The following is a 20293-nucleotide window of genomic DNA, read 5'->3' as shown; positions in this document are numbered from 1 at the left end:
AGTGTTACATGTTCTTCATGCAATGAAACAAAAAAAAACAAAAAACGTTGAGATCAAAAAACTCAAATTTCCAAAGCCCAAATTTAACAGTTTTCATGGAATGACCCACCAATCAGCATGCATTAGCAGAATGCTAGCGTTTTATGGGCAACAACAGCCCAACCTGTAGGAAATCGAAAGGACAAAACTTCTCAACAATTTCACTTTTAACCTATAATCCATATTGATCTTGCAGAAACTACAACAATATTTGCAATTTTTTGACTATTACCAGGTGAAAGGGACAGATTTAGCCTTCTAGCTCCATAGGGCCCCATTCATTCTGCACTCGCCCGCGAGCACTCCTAGTGGAATTCTGGCGGAACTGCAACCAAGTTCGATACAATGGGGCTAATGGAGAGTGGCAAGGCTCGTCAATAGACTGGCTCTGGTAGCGACAAGGAGCACTCTCCGATCCCCCCCCCCTCCCCCTCGCGCCCCATTCACACCCGCGAAATCACACAAAAGAGAAAAAAAAGTAATAAACACACATCGACACTTCTGCTAGCGCTAACGAGCTACTAACGAGCTACTAACAGCACTAGTAGCGCGGACACTACTAGGAGCCCTAACACAGTGCATCTACAGCTGATCCGCCGGCTCGTTAGGTCGTTAACGGCTCGTTAGCGCCAGCGGCGGCCGCACTAACGATTCCCGTTCAGGCAGCTGTTAGCAGCCGTTAGCTGCAGCAGAGCAGCTAGACTGCCTAGCAACCGTTAGAGGCAGGCAGCAGCCGGTGCTGATTGGCTGGGGAGCTAGTGGACGGTGACGAAAGCTGCCTCCAAAACGTCAGCTGCCTCCATCTCAGCCAATAGAAAAATTCGATTGTAATAGCCGTGTTTCGACCCATAGAGGGCAGTCACACTGCATTTTTACTACAAAATACACCAAGTTGAAATATTTTGACTAAAATGTCAAAAGTTGGACCAGAATCAACTCACAACACTACCTTATACCCAAATATATTTGTTTTCAGCAGAAAAAAGTGGTTTGGGGGTTTAGTTCCTCTTTAATGTGATATTATTTAACATTGAGGGAACATTGTATTAATAACATGCTGTAATCTGTTACCTAATCATTGTCCCTAAAATATTCTCAGAATGTTACATGCAAAACATTCTTCCTTTGTTTACATAAAACATTAAAGGAACATTTGGTAAAAAAAAAACAAAAAAACATTTTGTGATCTGAGGCATCAATAACATCCGGCAAACATTTTCAAAATATTGCTTTGTGCATATTCTTCATTTATCATCATATAACATTGTAAGAATGTTTTATAAATAACATAATATAAACTGTGGCCTTAATAACATAATGAAAACGTTTTCTGGATGTTGCTTTGACGATGTTCCTTTGTGGTTTTCCTGTTACATCAGGGAAATGTTCTCTAGAAGAACATTCAATAATCAATTAACTCAACAACATACCCAGAACATCCTAAGCATGTTTTAGACAAATGTTCTACGTTTGTTAACATATCGCATTACAGAAATGTTTGGGAAAAGAACATTGCGTCATCTGAACTATCAATAACATCCTGAAAACATTTTCCAAATATTACTCTGAAAATGTTCTTAATGTAACATTATGAGAACATTTTATAAATAACATTCTGTAATCTCTATGTAAACGTTGTCCCTAAAATATCCTCAGAATGCTATGGGTAAAATGTTCTTCCTTTGTTCATAAATGACATTACACAAACATGCTATTTGTGATCTGAGGCATAAATAACATCCTGCAAACATTTTCAAAATATTGCTTTGTGCATATTCTTCGTTTATCATCATATAACATTGTAAGAATGTTTTATAAATAACATAATATAATCTGAGGCCTTAATAACATAATGAAAACGTTTTCTGGATGTTGCTTTGACAATGTTCCTTTGTGGTTTTCCTCTAACATCAGGGAAATGTTCTCTAGAAGAACATTCAATAATCCATTAACTCAACAACATCCTCAGAACATCCTAGCATGTTTTAGACAAATATTCTATGTTTGTTAACTTATCGCATTACAGAAATGTTTTGGAAAAAAACATAGCGAAATCTGAACTATCAATAATATCCTGAAAATATTTTTGAAATATTGCTTAGAAAATGTTCTTCATGTGATATCACTTAAAGCAGATATCAGCTTCACGGCCGTTTCGGCTAATGCTGCGTTCAAGGCAGGCTTTTGAAACCGTAAGTTACAGCTTCAAGTCACAACTACGACTTGGTAGCGTTCCAGGTAACCCGTAGCTCGTGTTTTTACCATCCTGTTGTCTGTGAAAGTTCCCTATAACGGCCACTCGTAACTTCCGACCCGTGAACTCGTACCAGATCGAACTGGTATGACTTCACAGGAAGGAAAAACACAAAGTACGAGTTTCTTTGAACGCACCATGAGTTAGCAGCCCCCGCCCTTGTCAGGCATCAATTGGTCCTCGTGCTACGTCACCACATTCACGCGCATCCCTTGGCTGCACACACAGCCCTTCATGCCGTTCTCTCTCCTCATTGGATAACACTTGTATCCCACAAGGAAAATTTTCTCCTCGGGTTACAGCAGAGCAGAGTGACGGAGAGACTCGTGTTTAGGCTGAAATACTTCATGTAAGTGATTGCTGACGGAAAATAGGACTATTTAGGACTTATATTAACAAAAACATTCCACTGATATCTGCTTTAACATTGTGGGAACATTTTATAAATAACATTATGTAATCTGTTACCTAAATGTTGTCCCCTAAAATATTCTCAGAATGCTATGGGTAAAATGTTCTTCCTTTGTTCGTAAATGACATTACACAAACATGCTATTTGTGATCTGAGGCATTAATAACATCCTGCAAACATTTTTAAAATATTGCTTTGTGCATATTCTTCATTTATCATCATATAACATTGTAAGAATGTTTTATAAATAACATAATATAATCTGAGGCCTTAATAACATAATGAAAACGTTTTCTGGATTTTGCTTTGACAATGTTCCTTTGTGGTTTTCCTGTTACATCAGGGAAATGTTCTCTAGAAGAACATTCAATAATCCATTAACTCAACAACATCCCCAGAACATCCTAAACATGTTTAGACAAATGTTCTACGTATGTTAACATATCACATTGCAGAAATGTCTGGGAAAAGAACATTGCGTAATCTGAAGTATCAATAACATCCTGAAAACATTTTCCAAATATTACTTTGAAAATGTCCTTCATGTGATATCATTTAACATTGTGGGGATATTTTATTAATAACATTCTGTAATCTGTTACCTAAACATTGTCCCTAAAATATCCTCAAAATGCTATAGGTAAAACGTTCTTCCTTTGTTTATAAATTACATTACACAAACATTCTATTTCTGATATGAGGCATAAATAACATCCTGAAAACATTTTCAAATATTGCTTTGTGCATATTCTTCGTTTATCATCATATAACATTGTAAGAAAGTTTTATAAATAACATAATATAATCTGAGGCCTTAATAACATAATTAAAATGTTTTCTGGATGTTGCTTTGAGAATGTTCCTTTGTGGTTTTCCTCTAACATCAGGGAAATGTTCTCTAGAAGAACATTCAATAATCCATTAACCCAACAACATCGGCAGAACATCCTAAACATGTTTAGACAAATGTTCTACGTTTGTTAACATATCACATTGCAGAAATGTTTGGGAAAAGAACTTTGTGTAATCTGAAGTATCAATAATATCCTGAAAACATTTTTGAAATATTGCTTTAAGAATGTTCCTTCTTTGTTATTGTATAACGTTGTAAGAATGTTTTTAAAATAACATATTCCAATCAGAGGCCTAAATAACATCCTGAAAATGTTTTAAAACTGTTTTTCTGACAATGTTTTTCCTTTGTTATTATGGAACATTTAGATAATGTTTTATAGAGGAGCATTCTATAATTGTTTACCTCACCAACATCCCCAAAACATCCTTAGAATGTTTAATCTAAAACGTTCTATCTTTGTTAACATTTAACAATACAGGAACATTGTTTGAAATAATAAACATCATTATAATGTTCTTTAAACATTAGATGAAAATGTTTTCTTTAAAACACAAACAGAACTTGTAGGGAATGTTAGCCAAAGTTGTGGGAACGTTCCCTGCTAGCTGGGAAGTACCATAAGGAGAAACCAGAGCCGCTAAAATTCCAGCAGTAATCTGAAGAATATGTGTTGAAAGGATTTACGTCCATGAGTTGTAACACACTCGAGGCATCGTGTTTTCCTGTGGAGAGAAGTCAGCAAACTGGCATCAAACCAGCTCATCTCCAGCCACATGTAATGTCGATTAGGCTCCTGAGTGTTTGAAGAGGAAACTTTGTGAATTCAGGTGAGTGTTTTTGAACAACGCCATCAAAGTGATCAACTTCATAAAGTTAAGACCACCAATGCACATCTGTTTAGCCGCCTCAGATTTTATTTTATTTTTATTTTTTTGTGAAGAAATGTTTATTTGGGGCGGTGTGTGGCGAAGTGGGTAAAGCGGCCGCCCCGTGTAGAGGCTACAGTCCTCACCTAAGGCGGCCCCGGTTCGAATTTTACTATGTTTTTTGTCTGTCTTTTAATATATTTTATTTCTAAATAGTTCAAAAGAGGTCACTACAATTGATCAATGTTTTACACAGTTATAAAGTTAACAACAGTTTATATATTTTTCAACCAAGAATGCTTTGCGCCGGTTAGTGGGAATGGCTGAAAAAATATCTCACAGGGGGAACTTCACTTAAAGCAGATATCAGTGGAATGTTTTTGTTAATATAAGTCCTAAATAGTCCTATTTTCCGTCAGCAATCACTTACATGAAGTATTTCAGCCTAAACACGAGTCTCTCCGTCACTCTGCTCTGCTGTAACCCGAGGAGAAAATTTTCCTTGTGGGATACAAGTGTTATCCAATGAGGAGAGAGAACGGCATGAAGGGCTGTGTGTGCAGCCAAGGGATGCGCGTGAATGTGGTGACGTAGCACGAGGACCAATTGATGCCTGACAAGGGCGGGGGCTGCTAACTCATGGTGCGTTCAAAGAAACTCGTACTTTGTGTTTTTCCTTCCTGTGAAGTCATACCAGTTCGATCTGGTACGAGTTCACGGGTCGGAAGTTACGAGTGGCCGTTATAGGGAACTTTCACAGACAACAGGATGGTAAAAACACGAGCTACGGGTTACCTGGAACGCTACCAAGTCGTAGTTGTGACTTGAAGCTGTAACTTACGGTTTCAAAAGCCTGCCTTGAACGCAGCATTAGCCGAAACGGCCGTGAAGCTGATATCTGCTTTAAAAACGACTGAGAACCACTGGTCTTTTCCGCCTGATTTTGCAGATTAATTTGCTGTTTTTGGTTAAGGTGATGCTTCACATAATACTGCCTATGTGCAGTTAGTCACGAGAAATATTAAAATTAAAATGTAACTTGCCTTTCCCGAGTCTCTGGTTTAGTCGAGATGTGTGGACTGAACTCTTGTCAAATCACCTCCTTAAATACAGATCTGAGAGACTAGCTCCTCCTAACACTCATCTCATTATCTTCTCCTGCCCACTTTAACTTTGTTCCATTATAGATTAAATCTAAAGTTTTGTGTCATTTTGACACTGTTTCAGAACACAGATCTGGGAGGTAAGAAAAACGCACACTATTGCTACAGTTAATTCAACAAAAAGAAGCTTGAATCAGCTGAAAACTCTTGTGATTTCACAGTCACTTGGCAACATCAAGGGCTGGAGCTGGAAATCACATGTTTACCCTCCACTGTGACATCAGCGCTAGATGCAACTTTAAATAGCACTGGCAGGGCAGCACATCCACAAACAGGTAGGTTAACCGTAACTCTGTAATCCTAGCCCTAAATCTAACACACATGCACAGTCAGATCATTTGGTGCCATTAAAGGGACAAGGAGGAGTTTCTATTTGGTTATAAAAAAGTCTCACGTTAATGTGGATGAATCTACGCTACCCACACTTGTTAATGGGCCCATTTTCGATAAATGTATCGTTTTGTCTTTATCGTTATTTTGTTATTATTAGTGGTGGCGGAGCTGATCCTTACTTTCGGTTTCGTGGCGAGTCATGAGAATAACGCCGCCGAATCGCCATTTATGGTCGGAACTACGACGGTATGTGATCGTCTTCGAACCTCTGACTTTAATTATTGATGAATGAAAACATGAGTCCGTCTTGCGCCGGTCAAAGAATTTCACGGTGCGCACGGAGGCTCATAAATGTAGTGTGAAAACGCTTTGCTTTTCCAAAACTCCTCCTTGTCCCTTTAATGACTTGTATAAGAGCTATGATCTCTTTCACATGGGAGTTTCTGGGAATTCAGTAATGGTACCATACTAGGCTATATGACAGGTAGGCTACATGTTGCACAAATAATACACCCAAAGATTTAATATCATATTATGCTACCAAACTATCAATAGTAACGTATTGATGTGTTGTTTTGTTTCTAAAACAATAAGTTTTAGAAACCTGGTGGTCATTTAATGTGGTCCTGATGTTTTGACCTGTTTCCTCCATATAAAAAAAACAAAGCATTATTTAAGCAATATCACACAAGAGGGAGTGCGGTTGTACTGAAAATCAGCACTGGTGTGATTCGGCCATAGGCCGCAGATACTCGCACCAGCAGATAATCACACCATCAGCTTGGAGATGAATCTTATGTTTCTGAAGTGACCTTAAGATGTCCGGCTATGTGTCCTTTTGGCTCTCCCCTGTAGCGAATAAGGACCTCACAACACCTGCTGTGATGTCACACTAAGCTTTATCTATCAAGAAATTGTGGTGCTACAGTAGGCTACACTTTGTCAGAGGATGAGTTCATCTGAGATTTACAACTATATTTACCTTCTGACGAGCTGTGTTTGCAGCATCAGAGGCCTTGTCCATCTACGCTTGACCAACACCAGCCATAATCAAAGTAGATTAACTGCAATATAGGAGGACCTCAACTGATCATAAATCATTTTAGCGTAGACCACACCGATGTCATGCTCACAATAAAATATGTTGCAGATATCTTACATGCCTGTTTAGAGCCCCTCTCTACTGTTCTCACAGAGTTCAAACTAGACAGGGTGAAGCAGCATTTAGCTGTTATGCTGCACACAACTGGAACAAACTACCAGCAGAACTGAAATCAACCCCAACTGTGAGCACTTTTAAATCCAGGTTAAAAACATTTCTCTTTTCATGTGCTTATAGCTGAGCTCTTTTTAAGAACTTTATCTATTTTCTTTTATTTTACTTTTTTATTCTTCTTTGCTCCTGCTTTTAACTGTGTTTTTTTTTTGTTGAAAAAAAAAAAAGTTTTGTCTTCATAAGCACATTGAGTTGCCTTGGTATGAAATGCGCTATATAAATAAAGATGCCTTGCCTTCTGTCTGGGAAGGGGTTGGGGACTTATGATTTCCAGCCAGAAGTGTATAGCAATAATATACATGTTAGAGCTAGAGCTAGGGTTACAGGGTTACGGTTAACCTACAGTACCTTTTTAGGGATCCTCTGTGCTGCCCTGTCAGTGCTATTTAAAGTTGCTTCTAGCTCTGATATCACAGTGATGGGAAATAGGGGTCAGGTGGCGACTGTGATCATGTGGTTTCAGGTTAAATGTGTGATTTCCAGCTCCTGCCCTTGATGTTGCCAAGTGACTGTGAAAACACAAGAGTTTTCAGCTGATACAAGCTGCTTTTTGTTAGTATTAACTGATTCTAATAGTGTGTGCTTGTTTTACCTCCCAGATCTGTTTTTAAATCTCAAACAGTGTCAAAATGACACAAAATGTGAACTATGATTTTATGAAAACCACAACAGGTTAAATGTATCTGTCTATAACGGACCAAAGTTAGAGTGGACAGGAGAAGATGATGAGATGAGTGGTGGGAGGAGGGAGGAGGGGCTTGTCTCTCAGATCCGTATTTAAGGAGCTGGTCGTGGAAGAGTTCAGTCCACCAAACCAGAGTCTCAACAACAGGAAAGGTAAGTGAATTTATAATCTTAATGTTCTCATGATGACTTAGTAGGGAATAGACCAGTGGTTCTCAGCCTTTGTTTTAGTGAAGTTCCAGTGCAAAGCATTTTTGGTTGAAGATGTAAAACACAGCACTGTATAACTGTGTAAAACATTGATCATTTGTAGTGACCTATTTTGAACTATTTGGAAATAAAATAAATACAGACTAAAAAAAACAATCAACTTGATTATATTTAAAAATTCATGCATTATTATCTTTTGGGATTATAATAATAAACTGATTTTGTGAAATTAATTGTAAGATAAATTAATATTTCTCAATAAATAAATGACAGAACAAAAATCCAGATTGCACTGCTTTGCAAGCCAGTCTATGTCCTGGAACAAGGTGACATCGGGGACTTGTGCTCAGTCAGAAAGGTGTGTACTTCAGGTCATAATTGAGAGCCACAGCACTTCTGTGCGCAGCAGCATGTGTGTGTGTTTCACTGTGGCGGCAAATTAGAAGTGCATTAGTGGCCTTGACTTGATAAAGCTGATTACTTTGATGTTCATCCTTCAAAACATCATGCAACACTGACCTGAATTCACTTCAGAACTGGGCCCTCATTAAATTATGGTAAATTTTCAAAATAGGTCCATTTGTGAGGAAAAACGTGTAATATTTGAGTTACATAATAGCTTTTTATTTGTTTTCTTCCTAATTGTCCTTTAAAATTGTAGCCAAGAAACCCCTCTAATAGGTTAATAAGAATGCACATTGTAGAACAGGCTTGCAAGTGGAGCGCCGTCATTTTGTTTTTTGTTTTTTTAAGCAGCACTGACCTTACAGGTGACACACACAGACGTCCGTTTATCGTCTCACCTTCCATGCCCGGGGACTGCCCTGCTGGCACATATTGCAAAATATGTAATTTAATTTTTGCTGCAAAATATGACTGAAGACATGGAAATTGGCACGTGTCGACATGCCACTATGAGTTAACCGATAGTATTAATCAGTCAAAGTTCTTATTATTGGATAAAGGTTAATTGTGTGCATGCCTATTGGCCACAGATCAAAATTTGATGTCGGAGAGGAGAAAAGGAAGAGCTAAGATTATCTTGTCTCAGGCCCAGGAAAGACTGCCAGCTGGCCTGTTTTGAGGACGTAAATCCTTTCAACACATATTCTTCAGTGTATACTGCTGGAATTTTACCAGCTCTGGTTTCGCCTTTTTTGGCACTTGTCCCTCCGTGCTACGTTGCTACTATGTTTCAAACAAGACTCGCTTGTTTGATTGACACGTGGTGCCATGGTTCATGATGAGTTTATGAACTCATAAAGTAATCTGATTGAATGCCATGACTCAATAATTGAGTAAGTTATGTTTGGCAGTGGCACCATTTAAATAAAATTGACTTGTATTTATTGTTATTATCATTATTTTTCTTGCTAAATTGATTAATTTGGTTTTGGTGCCCTACATTTTGACTGAGATGCCCCAGTTTGCCCAAATTCTTTGGAGCAAATGCCCTTGCTCAGATAGAAAAGAAACTGTAATATTCAGCACAGTTTATGAGGCCTCAAATTAACAAACACATAAGTTCAAAGATGTCACAATGTGCTAATTTATTTTTTCCACCGGATTGTGAGGATTAACCACTTAACCATATGTAGGTTTGCAGGGTAAAAGATTTCCTAATAATTTCTGTTTCTCCTTTTTTCAACAGTAAACATGGCTGACCAAGTTGCAAAGACCACTCAAAGTCTCACCACTGCAGCACAGATGCGAGAAACCACCATGATGCTGATGCAACCCTATGCAAACTGGGAGGGGTATCTGACCCCTGCTCCCTGCTCTATTGCCATCATGGGGGAGCTTGTATTCATCTCCTCGGCTACAGATTTCTCCATCAACAAGAACGCCCCTAAAGATGGCTTCAAGTACATCAGATACCCAGACTCCTTCAGGGCCTGTCTCATGCAGATCTGTAACTCAGGCTGGCATGCATTCAATGAAGCCCACGTGAATATGGATCAGATCCGCCTTCACACAGGAACAGTCCCTGATTACATGAAGGCAGCGGTCAACACTCTTTTTAATGGCAGTGACGAAGTTATCGAAAAGGTCCTGCCAAATCAACTGGACAACATTCGTGAAATCGCAGACGACTGTGTGATACTAGCAGACGGTGTAAAAGATAAGTATTCTGACGTGATCAATTTAATCCAGGAGCTGCTGGAGGCCTGTGTCAACGCCCAACACTTTTATGGAGAAGAGCTGGAAAATGTTAAGATGAAACTGGAAGAGTCCAAATTGAGGGAGAAGACTGCCCAACTTCTGAATGAACGGTCCAAGAAAGCATTGGAGGACATGGGAAAACAGTTGGAAGAAACACAAGCAACGTTCAAACAATCTATGGATTCACTTCCCTCTGGGTGGGAGATGATTGGCATGGATTTTGTTGAAGGTCTCTCAACTGCTGTAACAGGAATGCTGAATGTGGTCTCCCTTCCACTGAAACTAATTTCCACAATAAAAGAATCAGTCACAGACCAACAAAGCTCAGGTGAAATTAATGAGAATGTTGATGAGTTCACACAAATGACAGTCAATAGTAAGTCTGGGGAGATCCTGACCCTTGTAGGAACTCTTAAACATCATGTCAGTGGAAACGAAATAGACTGGAAGAACCTGTATGACCAGGAGAAAAAGTGTCCAAAGACCAATTGGACTGAGAGTCAATTTAAAAGGATCTTTACGGAAGTGGAGAAGCTGCCACAGGGAAAAGCAAGTGGGAAAGTTCTGTCAATCTGTCAAAAAGGGATCAACATATGTAAAGAGCTGGCAACGTATACCCCTGATCAGAAGTGGGATGAGGCGACAACTAAACAGCTGATCAATAAGATTACGGAGCTCAATGATGAAGCCCTTGCTTTTGACTCCAGGAGCAAAAAAGCTTTAGGGACTCCAGCTTTTACCCCAAAACCACCAATGATGTATAAAGAACAGAGCAAAGGCTCAGAAAGCACGTCTGCCAGCCAGAGAGCAGCTGAGAATGCCCGTTTCAAAATCGAGCAGAGCCGAGAACAACTCAAACAAACACGGGAGCAATATGAGAAGAGTGTGGAGAACATGGAGAAGAATGAGAAGGAGCTGACTGATATTCTGGTTGAAATGCAGAACTGCAAAATCAAAGAGATCGACTTTGAGACCACCATCAAGATGCTGGTGAAGGGTCTGGACGCTATGGGCAGAGTCAAAGAGCAGTGGGAGAAGATGGTGCTCTTCTTCCAGATGGTCTCCAACATCGTCAAAATTAACCTCAGCAAGACACTGCTCAATTTTGTCAAGACATCAGAAGACACAAAGAAACTCTCTTACAATGGGAAGCTCTTTAACAAAGACCTCCTATACAATCAGGCCTTTCAAGCCTCCAACATTGCTGGCCTGGTCCACATGATTTCAGGGACCTACACTGAAGTATCCAGCAAGTACCTGATGGACAGAGTGAGCAGCCTGGGCAGGCTCATGGCCATGGATAAGGAGAAACCAGAGTTTGAACAGGAGCGTCTGAATCTGCAGGAATCCTGCAAGGCAGCCCAAAAAGGGATTTTGAGCCTGGTCCTGAAGAACAAGGACAAGTTTGAGAGGCAGACCAATGACAGGATGGCAAAAATAGAGGGTGAATTGAAGGCCATTTTGCCGGCTGCTCCACCAAAGGAGACTGAGAGAATCAAAGAGATTGTCCAGACCGGCTTCAGTGAGGAGGAACAAGCAGATTACATCTGATTCAACTTAACATTTTCTCATATCAAATGCAAACACGATAGAGTGCAGGTTTGTGCGTAACCATGTAATCAGAAATGCCACATTTCTGCTATTAGCAGCTAATAATAGCCTTGTTAGTTTCTCATGAAACCACAGTCAGTTGTTACCGTCACTGTTGAGTTACTAGAGATGCTCTTTTGTTTGCTGTTTTTTCTTGCTTAATTGAAAATCATAAACAAAGCTACAGTAGACGTGTGTGTTTGAGCTTTTACAAATGACAGGATACATACTTAATCACATCACATTTCTTTTGACTATGTTTAAGCCTTTTACTCTGACAGTTTTTTTTTGTTTTTTTTTACTAATCTAGTAATTCTAGGACATGGTTAAGAGATGACATCATCCCCTTAATGCACAATGCCAATGGCTACGGACAAGCAGTTTTATAATGTACTATATGCATACAGTATAGTATGGGTTTTTAAAAAAAAAAATAGATGAATTTACATGTACGTTATCTGTCTTTGCATAATAGTAATCAAATCCTACTTTTGGTGAAGGGCAAACATGGTATTGCTCAAATGTTTTAAAGCATTTATGAATTAATCAAATAAAAAAAATCTACAAGCGGAAACAAACTTGTTGCAGTGCAATAATTTAATCTGAACATGCTTGTATATTTTGAAATATTTGTGTGGTGAAAGGTTTTTTTATGTGACCAATGAACTTTTGTCTTCGAGTAAATGGTAATGGAAACACCTACATTTCGAAAAACGTCTCAAATATCGCTAAAACATTTTTAAGCTCTCATGAGGTGGTTTTTCAGATGCATCGATATAAACGTGTATCGCAAAAGTGCTTAAAACACTTATTTTGCATTTACATGTCACCGGAGATGTGTAGTCAACTTTGCATTTAAAAGTCTGTGGACACAAAAAAGTTCTTAAAAAATTCTTCTCCAAATTAATAGTTATTTCTACTTTAAAAAACTCAACTCTGGTTTACTTTCTCTAACTGAAGATTTAATATACAAGTGGTTAGTGTAGTGTAAGGTTAGAATGGGACACACCCCGAAGAGGGAGCAGCTTCGGCGGGACCTTCTTTGGGTGAGAGTGTCTTTTGATAAGTGGTCAAAACACTCATCTCAAGGCACACAACTGAGGATGTGTCCCAGGAGTGAGCACCGACTTTGCAGGGTCTTATTCCAGACTGACGCTCAATTGGAAAACGTAACCCATTTTTTGCAGCTGGGAATTCGTGGGCAGAAATGCCCATGTATTCAGACAACAGTGCTTGTATTAAATAGGATTGCCAGTGTCAGTGTTGGGGTTCAGGCTCTTCACTTATCTGGGTCACCTAGACTTGGGTTTGTGACAAAGGGCACGACAGCCCTTATCCCTCCACCTCTCAATTCACTCTTCCTTGGCCCCCACCACATTTCCCCCTGTGGCTCTGCACGCCAGACACATGAACTGTGTGACTCTGGTGTCTTAGCTTACAGTTAGGGTCTCAGGTTTAAAAGCTGTGTCTGGGTGAGTCGAGAGAGATTGGTGCGGATATTATGGGATGGTCTCCAGCACTGTTCAGAGTAAAACTGGGTTCAAACTAACTCTATTAGAAATGTAATCTAAAACAATAGAAAATGACAATATGCGCTCATGGGAAATGCAGTCTTCATTACGGCAAAATGCTTTCGCTTTTGAAAGTTCCTTGCAGGGGCTTTAAATTAATGCCAATATTGCACAATGAAATATTTCACCATGTTAATTTATTTTTCTGTTGCCCTCTTTTTTAAATTCAGGATAAGAGACTAAATCTTTGTGTGTTTAATGTAGTTGGAAAAAACCCTTTATATTCCCATGATGCTTTCTATTCTCATGGGATGGGGTCTTGTAGTACTGATATCTGACCACCAGATGTGGACATGATATTGACTTACACCACAGAAAAGTCCTTGAACTGAGAAGATGTGACAGAAAAAAACAACACGTTCTCACTCCCAGTGCGTCAACAGCCTGACGAACGGTCACTGTCCCTCCTCATCACATGCCTGACTCATTAGGTGCCTGTTTTTCGTCAGGTTTTGACGCGCTCGGCTTTCAGTTGATTCCAATGCAGTTCCCTCCGCGGCGATATGTGACGCTCAGAGCAAGTGATCCAGCCGAGCCGGCTGCGGCACGGAAAGACGCTGTGAGCAGAGGAAAACTTTTTTTTTTTTTTTTTTTTTTAAAGCAGATATCAGTGGAATGTTTTTGTTAATATAAGTCCTAAATAGTCCTATTTTCCGTCAGCAATCACTTACATGAAGTATTTCAGCCTAAACACGAGTCTCTCCGTCACTCTGCTCTGCTGTAACCCGAGGAGAAAATTTTCCTTGTGGGATACAAGTGTTATCCAATGAGGAGAGAGAACGGCATGAAGGGCTGTGTGTGCAGCCAAGGGATGCGCGTGAATGTGGTGACGTAGCACGAGGACCAATTGATGCCTGACAAGGGCGGGGGCTGCTAACTCATGGTGCGTTCAAAGAAACTCGTACTTTGTGTTTTTCCTTCCTGTGAAGTCATACCAGTTCGATCTGGTACGAGTTCACGGGTCGGAAGTTACGAGTGGCCGTTATAGGGAACTTTCACAGACAACAGGATGGTAAAAACACGAGCTACGGGTTACCTGGAACGCTACCAAGTCGTAGTTGTGACTTGAAGCTGTAACTTACGGTTTCAAAAGCCTGCCTTGAACGCAGCATTAGCCGAAACGGCCGTGAAGCTGATATCTGCTTTAACTTTGCCTTAAATCTTTATTGAACCTGATGCTGCTGTGTCTGACGTAGCTTTCGGCAAGGACGTCCTTTCGGTTATTTATTTATTTATTTATTTATTTAGTGATCATGGTGTTTGGTGCAGAATAATAAATAAATAAATAAATAAATTACGTCCTTGTCGGAAGCTGCGTCAGACCAGGAGGGGGGGGGGGGGTTGTGGATTCTACAGGTGAAGACCACTTCCGCGTTCAAAAAGCTGCTCTGTTTAATCAATATTCTGAAGAAAGATCTGATTATTAGCCATAACGCTGTAACCATCCAAGGAAGACTGTGTAACAATATTATGTGCTTCTGCTGAGTCCAAAAGCCCTGTGTAATATCAACTTTATTTTAAGAAAACACGCTTTGTTTCCAATGTCATATCACAGAGAAGCACTACATTACCCATAATCCTCATATTTATCAGCGACGTGTCTGATTGGTTGAGCTTGCTGTTACCAGCAAATGAAAAAATAAAACAAATTGAGCTTATATTATTTTCTTAGTAACTAAAAGGTCTTAACATATTTTTTGTTTTCCACATTGAATAAAAAAACGGTGCTATATTGTTAAAATTCAACAATAAAGTGCATAAAAGTTCTTTCTTTTTTTCTTTTTTTTCATAATTTTCACCAGCATCTTTCTGGTCCACATCACATCACATTTATTGTAATTTTTAATTCAATGAGTGACATTTTATTTTTTATCTGAAAAACATTATTATGAATTCAAGGGTCAGAGGTCACTGGTGTTAAATTTAACCTTTTTGACCCTGTTTCCTTGAATAAATCACTAAGACTTTGATGCGGGAAGCTGAGATTTTGATTTGATTTTGTTTCTGTAGAATTTCAGACCTGTCGGACCTCTAGAAGGGTCACAGCTGACCGTCCAGGCTCGTTTCTCGGCCTTCAAAGCCTAGATTTAGAAGCCTTTTGTCTAATAACGTCTACATCCTTGGGGTTATAAGGCTGAAAGTTTCATGCATTTGTCCGGGGCCTAAGGCCATCCACCATGTGCAATTTCAAACCCGTGCGACCTTCACAAGGTGTCAAAGGTCGCTGATCTGTGACCTTTTTGACCCCGTTTCCTTGAATAAAACACCAAGACTTTGATGCGGGAAGATGAGCTTTTAAAATGTGGTCCAGAATGTCTAGTAGATTGTGTGTGCAAAAGATTCAGAGCTCTGTGACATTCAGAAGGGTCACAAATAGCCAAAAAGCAATGCTCCTTTCTCTGACCTCATATTAAAGGAGAAATGCAATTCTTTAATAGCTTCCAGATGCTTTGGCCTATCAGGCTGAATTTTTAGCTACAGGAGCTGGTGTACGATCAGGAAGTAGGGGAGCTGTGCATAAAGCCAATTGGTAAGTGTCAAAGGTCACAGGGGTCAAACATAAAAGTGAATCCAGCCATTCCTGCTTTTTCTCAACAAAACATACACGCTTTAAGTTATCATCATGAAATATTAATAGGTTGTATATCAGAGAGTCCTCTATCAGAATATTTTGGTCCCGTTGCTCTAGGGGCCCCAGGGGGCCCCGGGGGGCCACTTGGCTTTCCCATGCTCCCACAGAGTTGGGTCTCGGGGTGATGGATAAGGGCCTCACCATGAGTCCACAGGCCAAGTTTCAAGTGATTTGGACGGTTTCTATGGAAACGGCGGCCTCAAGGATACAGAGGAATGCGACTGTTTGAAGCCCTGCCTCTCGAAAAGTAATGGCTCAATCAGGACCAAACACACATCTACGCGTTCGTCTTGGGCCCCCGAACCATATATTACGAAATCAGAACTGTACGACTTTTGGAAATGTGTTTTGTCTATTTCGGCTTTTCAGACTCAGAGTCTGTCAGACTTAAAGCGTGAGAGACCCTCTTAGAAACGAGCCTGGACGGTCAGCTGTGACCCGTCTGGACGTCCGACAGGTCTGAAATTCTACAGAAACTTTGTCCCTAGTGCTCTGAACAAAATCAAATCAAAATCTCAGCTTCCCGCATCAAAGTCTTAGTGATTTATTCAAGGAAACAGGGTCAAAAAGGTTAAATTTAACACCAGTGACCTCTGACCCTTGAATTCATAATAATGTTTTTCAGATAAAAAATAAAATGTCACTCATTGAATTAAAAATTACAATAAATGTGATGTGATGTGGACCAGAAAGATGCTGGTGAAAATTATGAAAAAAAAGAAAAAAAGAAAGAACTTTTATGCACTTTATTGTTGAATTTTAACAATATAGCACCGTTTTTTTATTCAATGTGGAAAACAAAAAAGATGTTAAGACCTTTTAGTTACTAAGAAAATAATATAAGCTCAATTTGTTTTATTTTTTCATTTGCTCACAGCGTCTTTCCGTGCCGCAGCCGGTCGGCTGGATCACTTGCTCTGAGTGTCACATATCGCCGCGGAGGGAACTGCATTGGAATCAACTGAAAGCCGAGCGCGTCAAAACCTGACGAAAAACAGGCACCTAATGAGTCAGGCATGTGACGAGGAGGGACAGTGACCGTTCGTCAGGCTGTTGACGCACTGGGAGTGAGAACGTGTTGCAAAAAACACACACTCAGCTGTCATATCCTGCAGTATTGCATGTTATGATAAAGTTTCTTAAACAATGACCTGACAGACTTTTTCTATACTGCAGACTGAGCCAAACCCTATCCCAACCTAACACCTAACACATTACCCAAACAAACAGGAGAAGAACTTTCTAGTGGTCAACTGAAATGTCTGAGGAACATGACCACCTAATGACCTGCAACCAATGCTGCAATGATCAAAGGGACCCAGATTGACACAAGCTAATACAAATGTAGGGTTCTCTAAAAATCTCTAAAAATGTGTATAAATAGGCTATTCATTCTTTATTTTACTGGGTTTCAGTCATGTTAAAAAATATGCAGATTATCCCTTTTATATCGCTTCTAGAAGACGGAGTATAGAGAGGACTTCATTTCTTATATTAATATTCTATGGTCTTTAAAAAAAATTATAAAGGTTAACTTTTCCTGTTTAACAAAAAAGAGACTAGAACATTCTCCGGGAGGAAGTATCCCACAGTTCATCGGGACAGTGAAGGAGTTGGCTGCGTTTTCCTCGGCAGAGAGAAAAAGGTCAATGTTTGGAGACTCGGACTAAAAGTTGGCCCAGATATTGCACTGCCCAGAGAGACTTTTATTGGTCAGAATACTCTTTTCACGTATCTCAGTCGAGTGTGTTTACTTTACACGACGGTGAAGTTTTACGAGCCGCGACAGCGTAGTCTCCGGCATTATCTCCTACATTAGCTTAGCAGTGTTGCTACTAGTTAGCTCCTCGGCAGAGAAACCAGACTGCTGCACAACACGGACACGAGGAAGTCTACACGGGACATTCGTGCGGGAGTGAGGACGGACAGGACGGACGGGACGAGTCGACAGCAGGGAACGAGGACGTGTCGCAGGTAGCCGGAGCTGCGGGAGTCGGCGGGGAGCTGTCTGGACATCGCTCTGCAGCCTGGCTGGCTACACCGCCATGTTGCTTCTACACTGAGAGGTTGCGTGAGTACTTGACATTGGAACGATACCGAGTGCAGGATAGAGGCACGGGACTGTGGTAAAACAGACTCGGTTTCAAAGTTAAAGCAGAAGTGAGTGATCCGGTCGTTTTCGCTAATGCTGCGTTCCAGGCAGGCTTTTGAAATCATAAATTACAGCTTCAAGTCACAACTTACGACTTTGTTGCGTTCCAGGCAACCCACTCGTGTTTTTCCGACCTGTTTTACCGGTGAAAGTCACTATAACGGCCACTCGTAACTTCCGCCCGTGAAATCGTACCAGTACGTCTTTTTGTACAGTCTATGTACCAGATCGAACTGGTACGACTTCACAGGTCGGAAAAAAACGAGTTTCCTTGAACGCACCATAACAGTCCTCGTCCCTACGTCGCCACATTCAGGCGCATCCCTTGGCTGCACACACGCCCCTTCATGTCGTTCTCTCTCCTCATTGGATAAAAACTGTAGGATACGATAAATGTTTTCTCCTCGGCTCAGAGCAGAGCAGAGGGACTGACAGACCCGTGATTCAGACCAAACACTCTTTGTAAGTGATTGCTGTCGGAAGATATAACTATTTAAGACTTATATTAACACAAATATATCACTTCCTTCTGCTTTAACTCTTCTTCTCATAACTGGATAAAACTTCATGTGCACCAACACTTCAAATGGGCCCCAACGGTTAGGGAAAATTATCCAAGCGCTTGGGTTAGACTTTTTCTGGTATCATTATCATCTGTGTGAACTGTGAAGATATTGTGGTACAAGTGTGGGTACTATTACTGTGTTTTGAGTGCACAAAAGCACTATGGTTGATATTTCTATGCATTTGGGTTATTGAAATCATATTGAACAGTTAAAGGAATACAGTTCAAATATTAAGAACACATCTAGGTAATTATTTCATATGTGAATGGTTTATTAGAAAAGATAACCATAACTTAATTTAGTTTACAAGCAAGCTAAAAAACCTCATTCATAGGTTTATTGTTTTCATTAAAAATATTGGGTTTGAGCTCAAATTAAAACAAATTCATTTCATTTATGTGAGGAATCTGAAAGGGTTAAAAGCAGTCTTTTGATTAAAAATCATAAGCACCTTGTAATTAAAAATTATTGGTTGGTTGAAGTAAATTAAAAACTGTTCTATTGATTTAAAAAAGGGTCAAAAGAAAGCATTTTGAAGCTTCAGGTATTACTGTATTGATTTAAAGCATACAGGAAGTGTTTTGTTTATTATTTTCTATTTGCTGAAGCATTTCCAAATTTAAAGCTATCATTACAAGAACAATTTAAAAGGTTTAGTAAAATAAATATTTGTGTATTACCTTTTACATAATGTGGTTTAACATTCTTTTAAGAGTAATTTGTATTTCTGAGGGCTTACATAATTTTTGCTAACACCTAGCATAGTAGGCTAAGTTTTCAGTGGCGGCACCGCGCTAGTTATTTCCTTTTTCCCACTCTAATGATAAAGTCCCTTAATTCAGAACCACAGCGAATTCACCATCTTTAGCTGAGAACCTAGGACCTGTTTTATTTTATTGGGTGTGACCACAGTGTAGTTTACAGGCATGAAAATCACTCACCTTTCGGCGAAATTCGCCGTTTTGAAACCAAAATAGATGACCTACGTGAGTCGTGGAGATCCGATGAGAAAATATTTTTGAGGGGGGTGGGTCAAGTGGCAAGTGATCGGGATTTGGAGGTATAGATTGCGAGAGCCTTGAATTGAGAAGAGAAAAAAAGAAGATGAAAACACCCACAAGCGCGAGAGCACCTGATTGGGTTGTGAATTGTACTGTGCAGTCCGCTCCAGGGTGAAACTGCCTTCAGCCGTCGACTTCCAGGCTGCGCAGCCTGGGAGGCTGCACTATGGGCTGCACAGGCGCCACCCTCTACCGCAAGCGGCAGAGCGGAGTGATTCAACTGAGCGGCAACCTAACAAACTGCTTAGCAACACTGCAAACTGCTTTAGCTAGATATTTAAGCTGTTTGATTCGACAAATACAAACAAGAGTTAGATTTTCAGAGTATTTTTGTAAATTAACTGGTTAGTTGAGCTGCTCAAATTGTTTAATTGCAAGTGCTAACGTGAGCTTATAGCTAACTTTGTTTGTTGATACAAAAGGCATCAGCATGAAAGGCTGATAGCAGAGATTACTTGCAGGCTG

General features: G+C 39.9%; 2 protein-coding genes across 3 annotated transcripts in view; one reads left to right on the top strand and one right to left on the bottom strand.

Moving 5' to 3' along the window:
- Positions 1–20293, bottom strand: part of LOC310994094 (uncharacterized protein) — a 49725-nt gene that overhangs the window by 22518 nt on the left and 6914 nt on the right. Inside the window, exon 1 of one of the 2 annotated variants that reach the window (XM_083982640.1) lies at positions 5467–5509. The exons of the other annotated variant lie outside the window; for it this stretch is intronic. The gene's annotated coding sequence lies outside the window, so the exon portion shown is untranslated. Of the gene's footprint in view, positions 1–5466; positions 5510–20293 lie in introns of those variants that run through there. 2 annotated transcript variants of the gene reach the window in all.
- LOC310994202 (uncharacterized protein) lies at positions 7945–12424 on the top strand. The gene is made up of 2 exons (XM_083982807.1): positions 7945–8036; positions 9745–12424. The coding sequence occupies exon 2, from the start codon at positions 9750–9752 to the stop codon at positions 11805–11807; it is 2058 nt and encodes a 685-aa protein (XP_083838933.1). The 5' UTR covers positions 7945–8036; positions 9745–9749; the 3' UTR covers positions 11808–12424.

Source organism: Trachurus trachurus (assembly GCF_905171665.1).
Source record: "Trachurus trachurus genome assembly, chromosome: 11".
Taxonomy (NCBI): domain Eukaryota; kingdom Metazoa; phylum Chordata; class Actinopteri; order Carangiformes; family Carangidae; genus Trachurus; species Trachurus trachurus.
The sequence above is the reverse complement of the archived record's forward strand: the minus strand, read 5'-3'. Positions and strand labels throughout refer to the sequence as shown.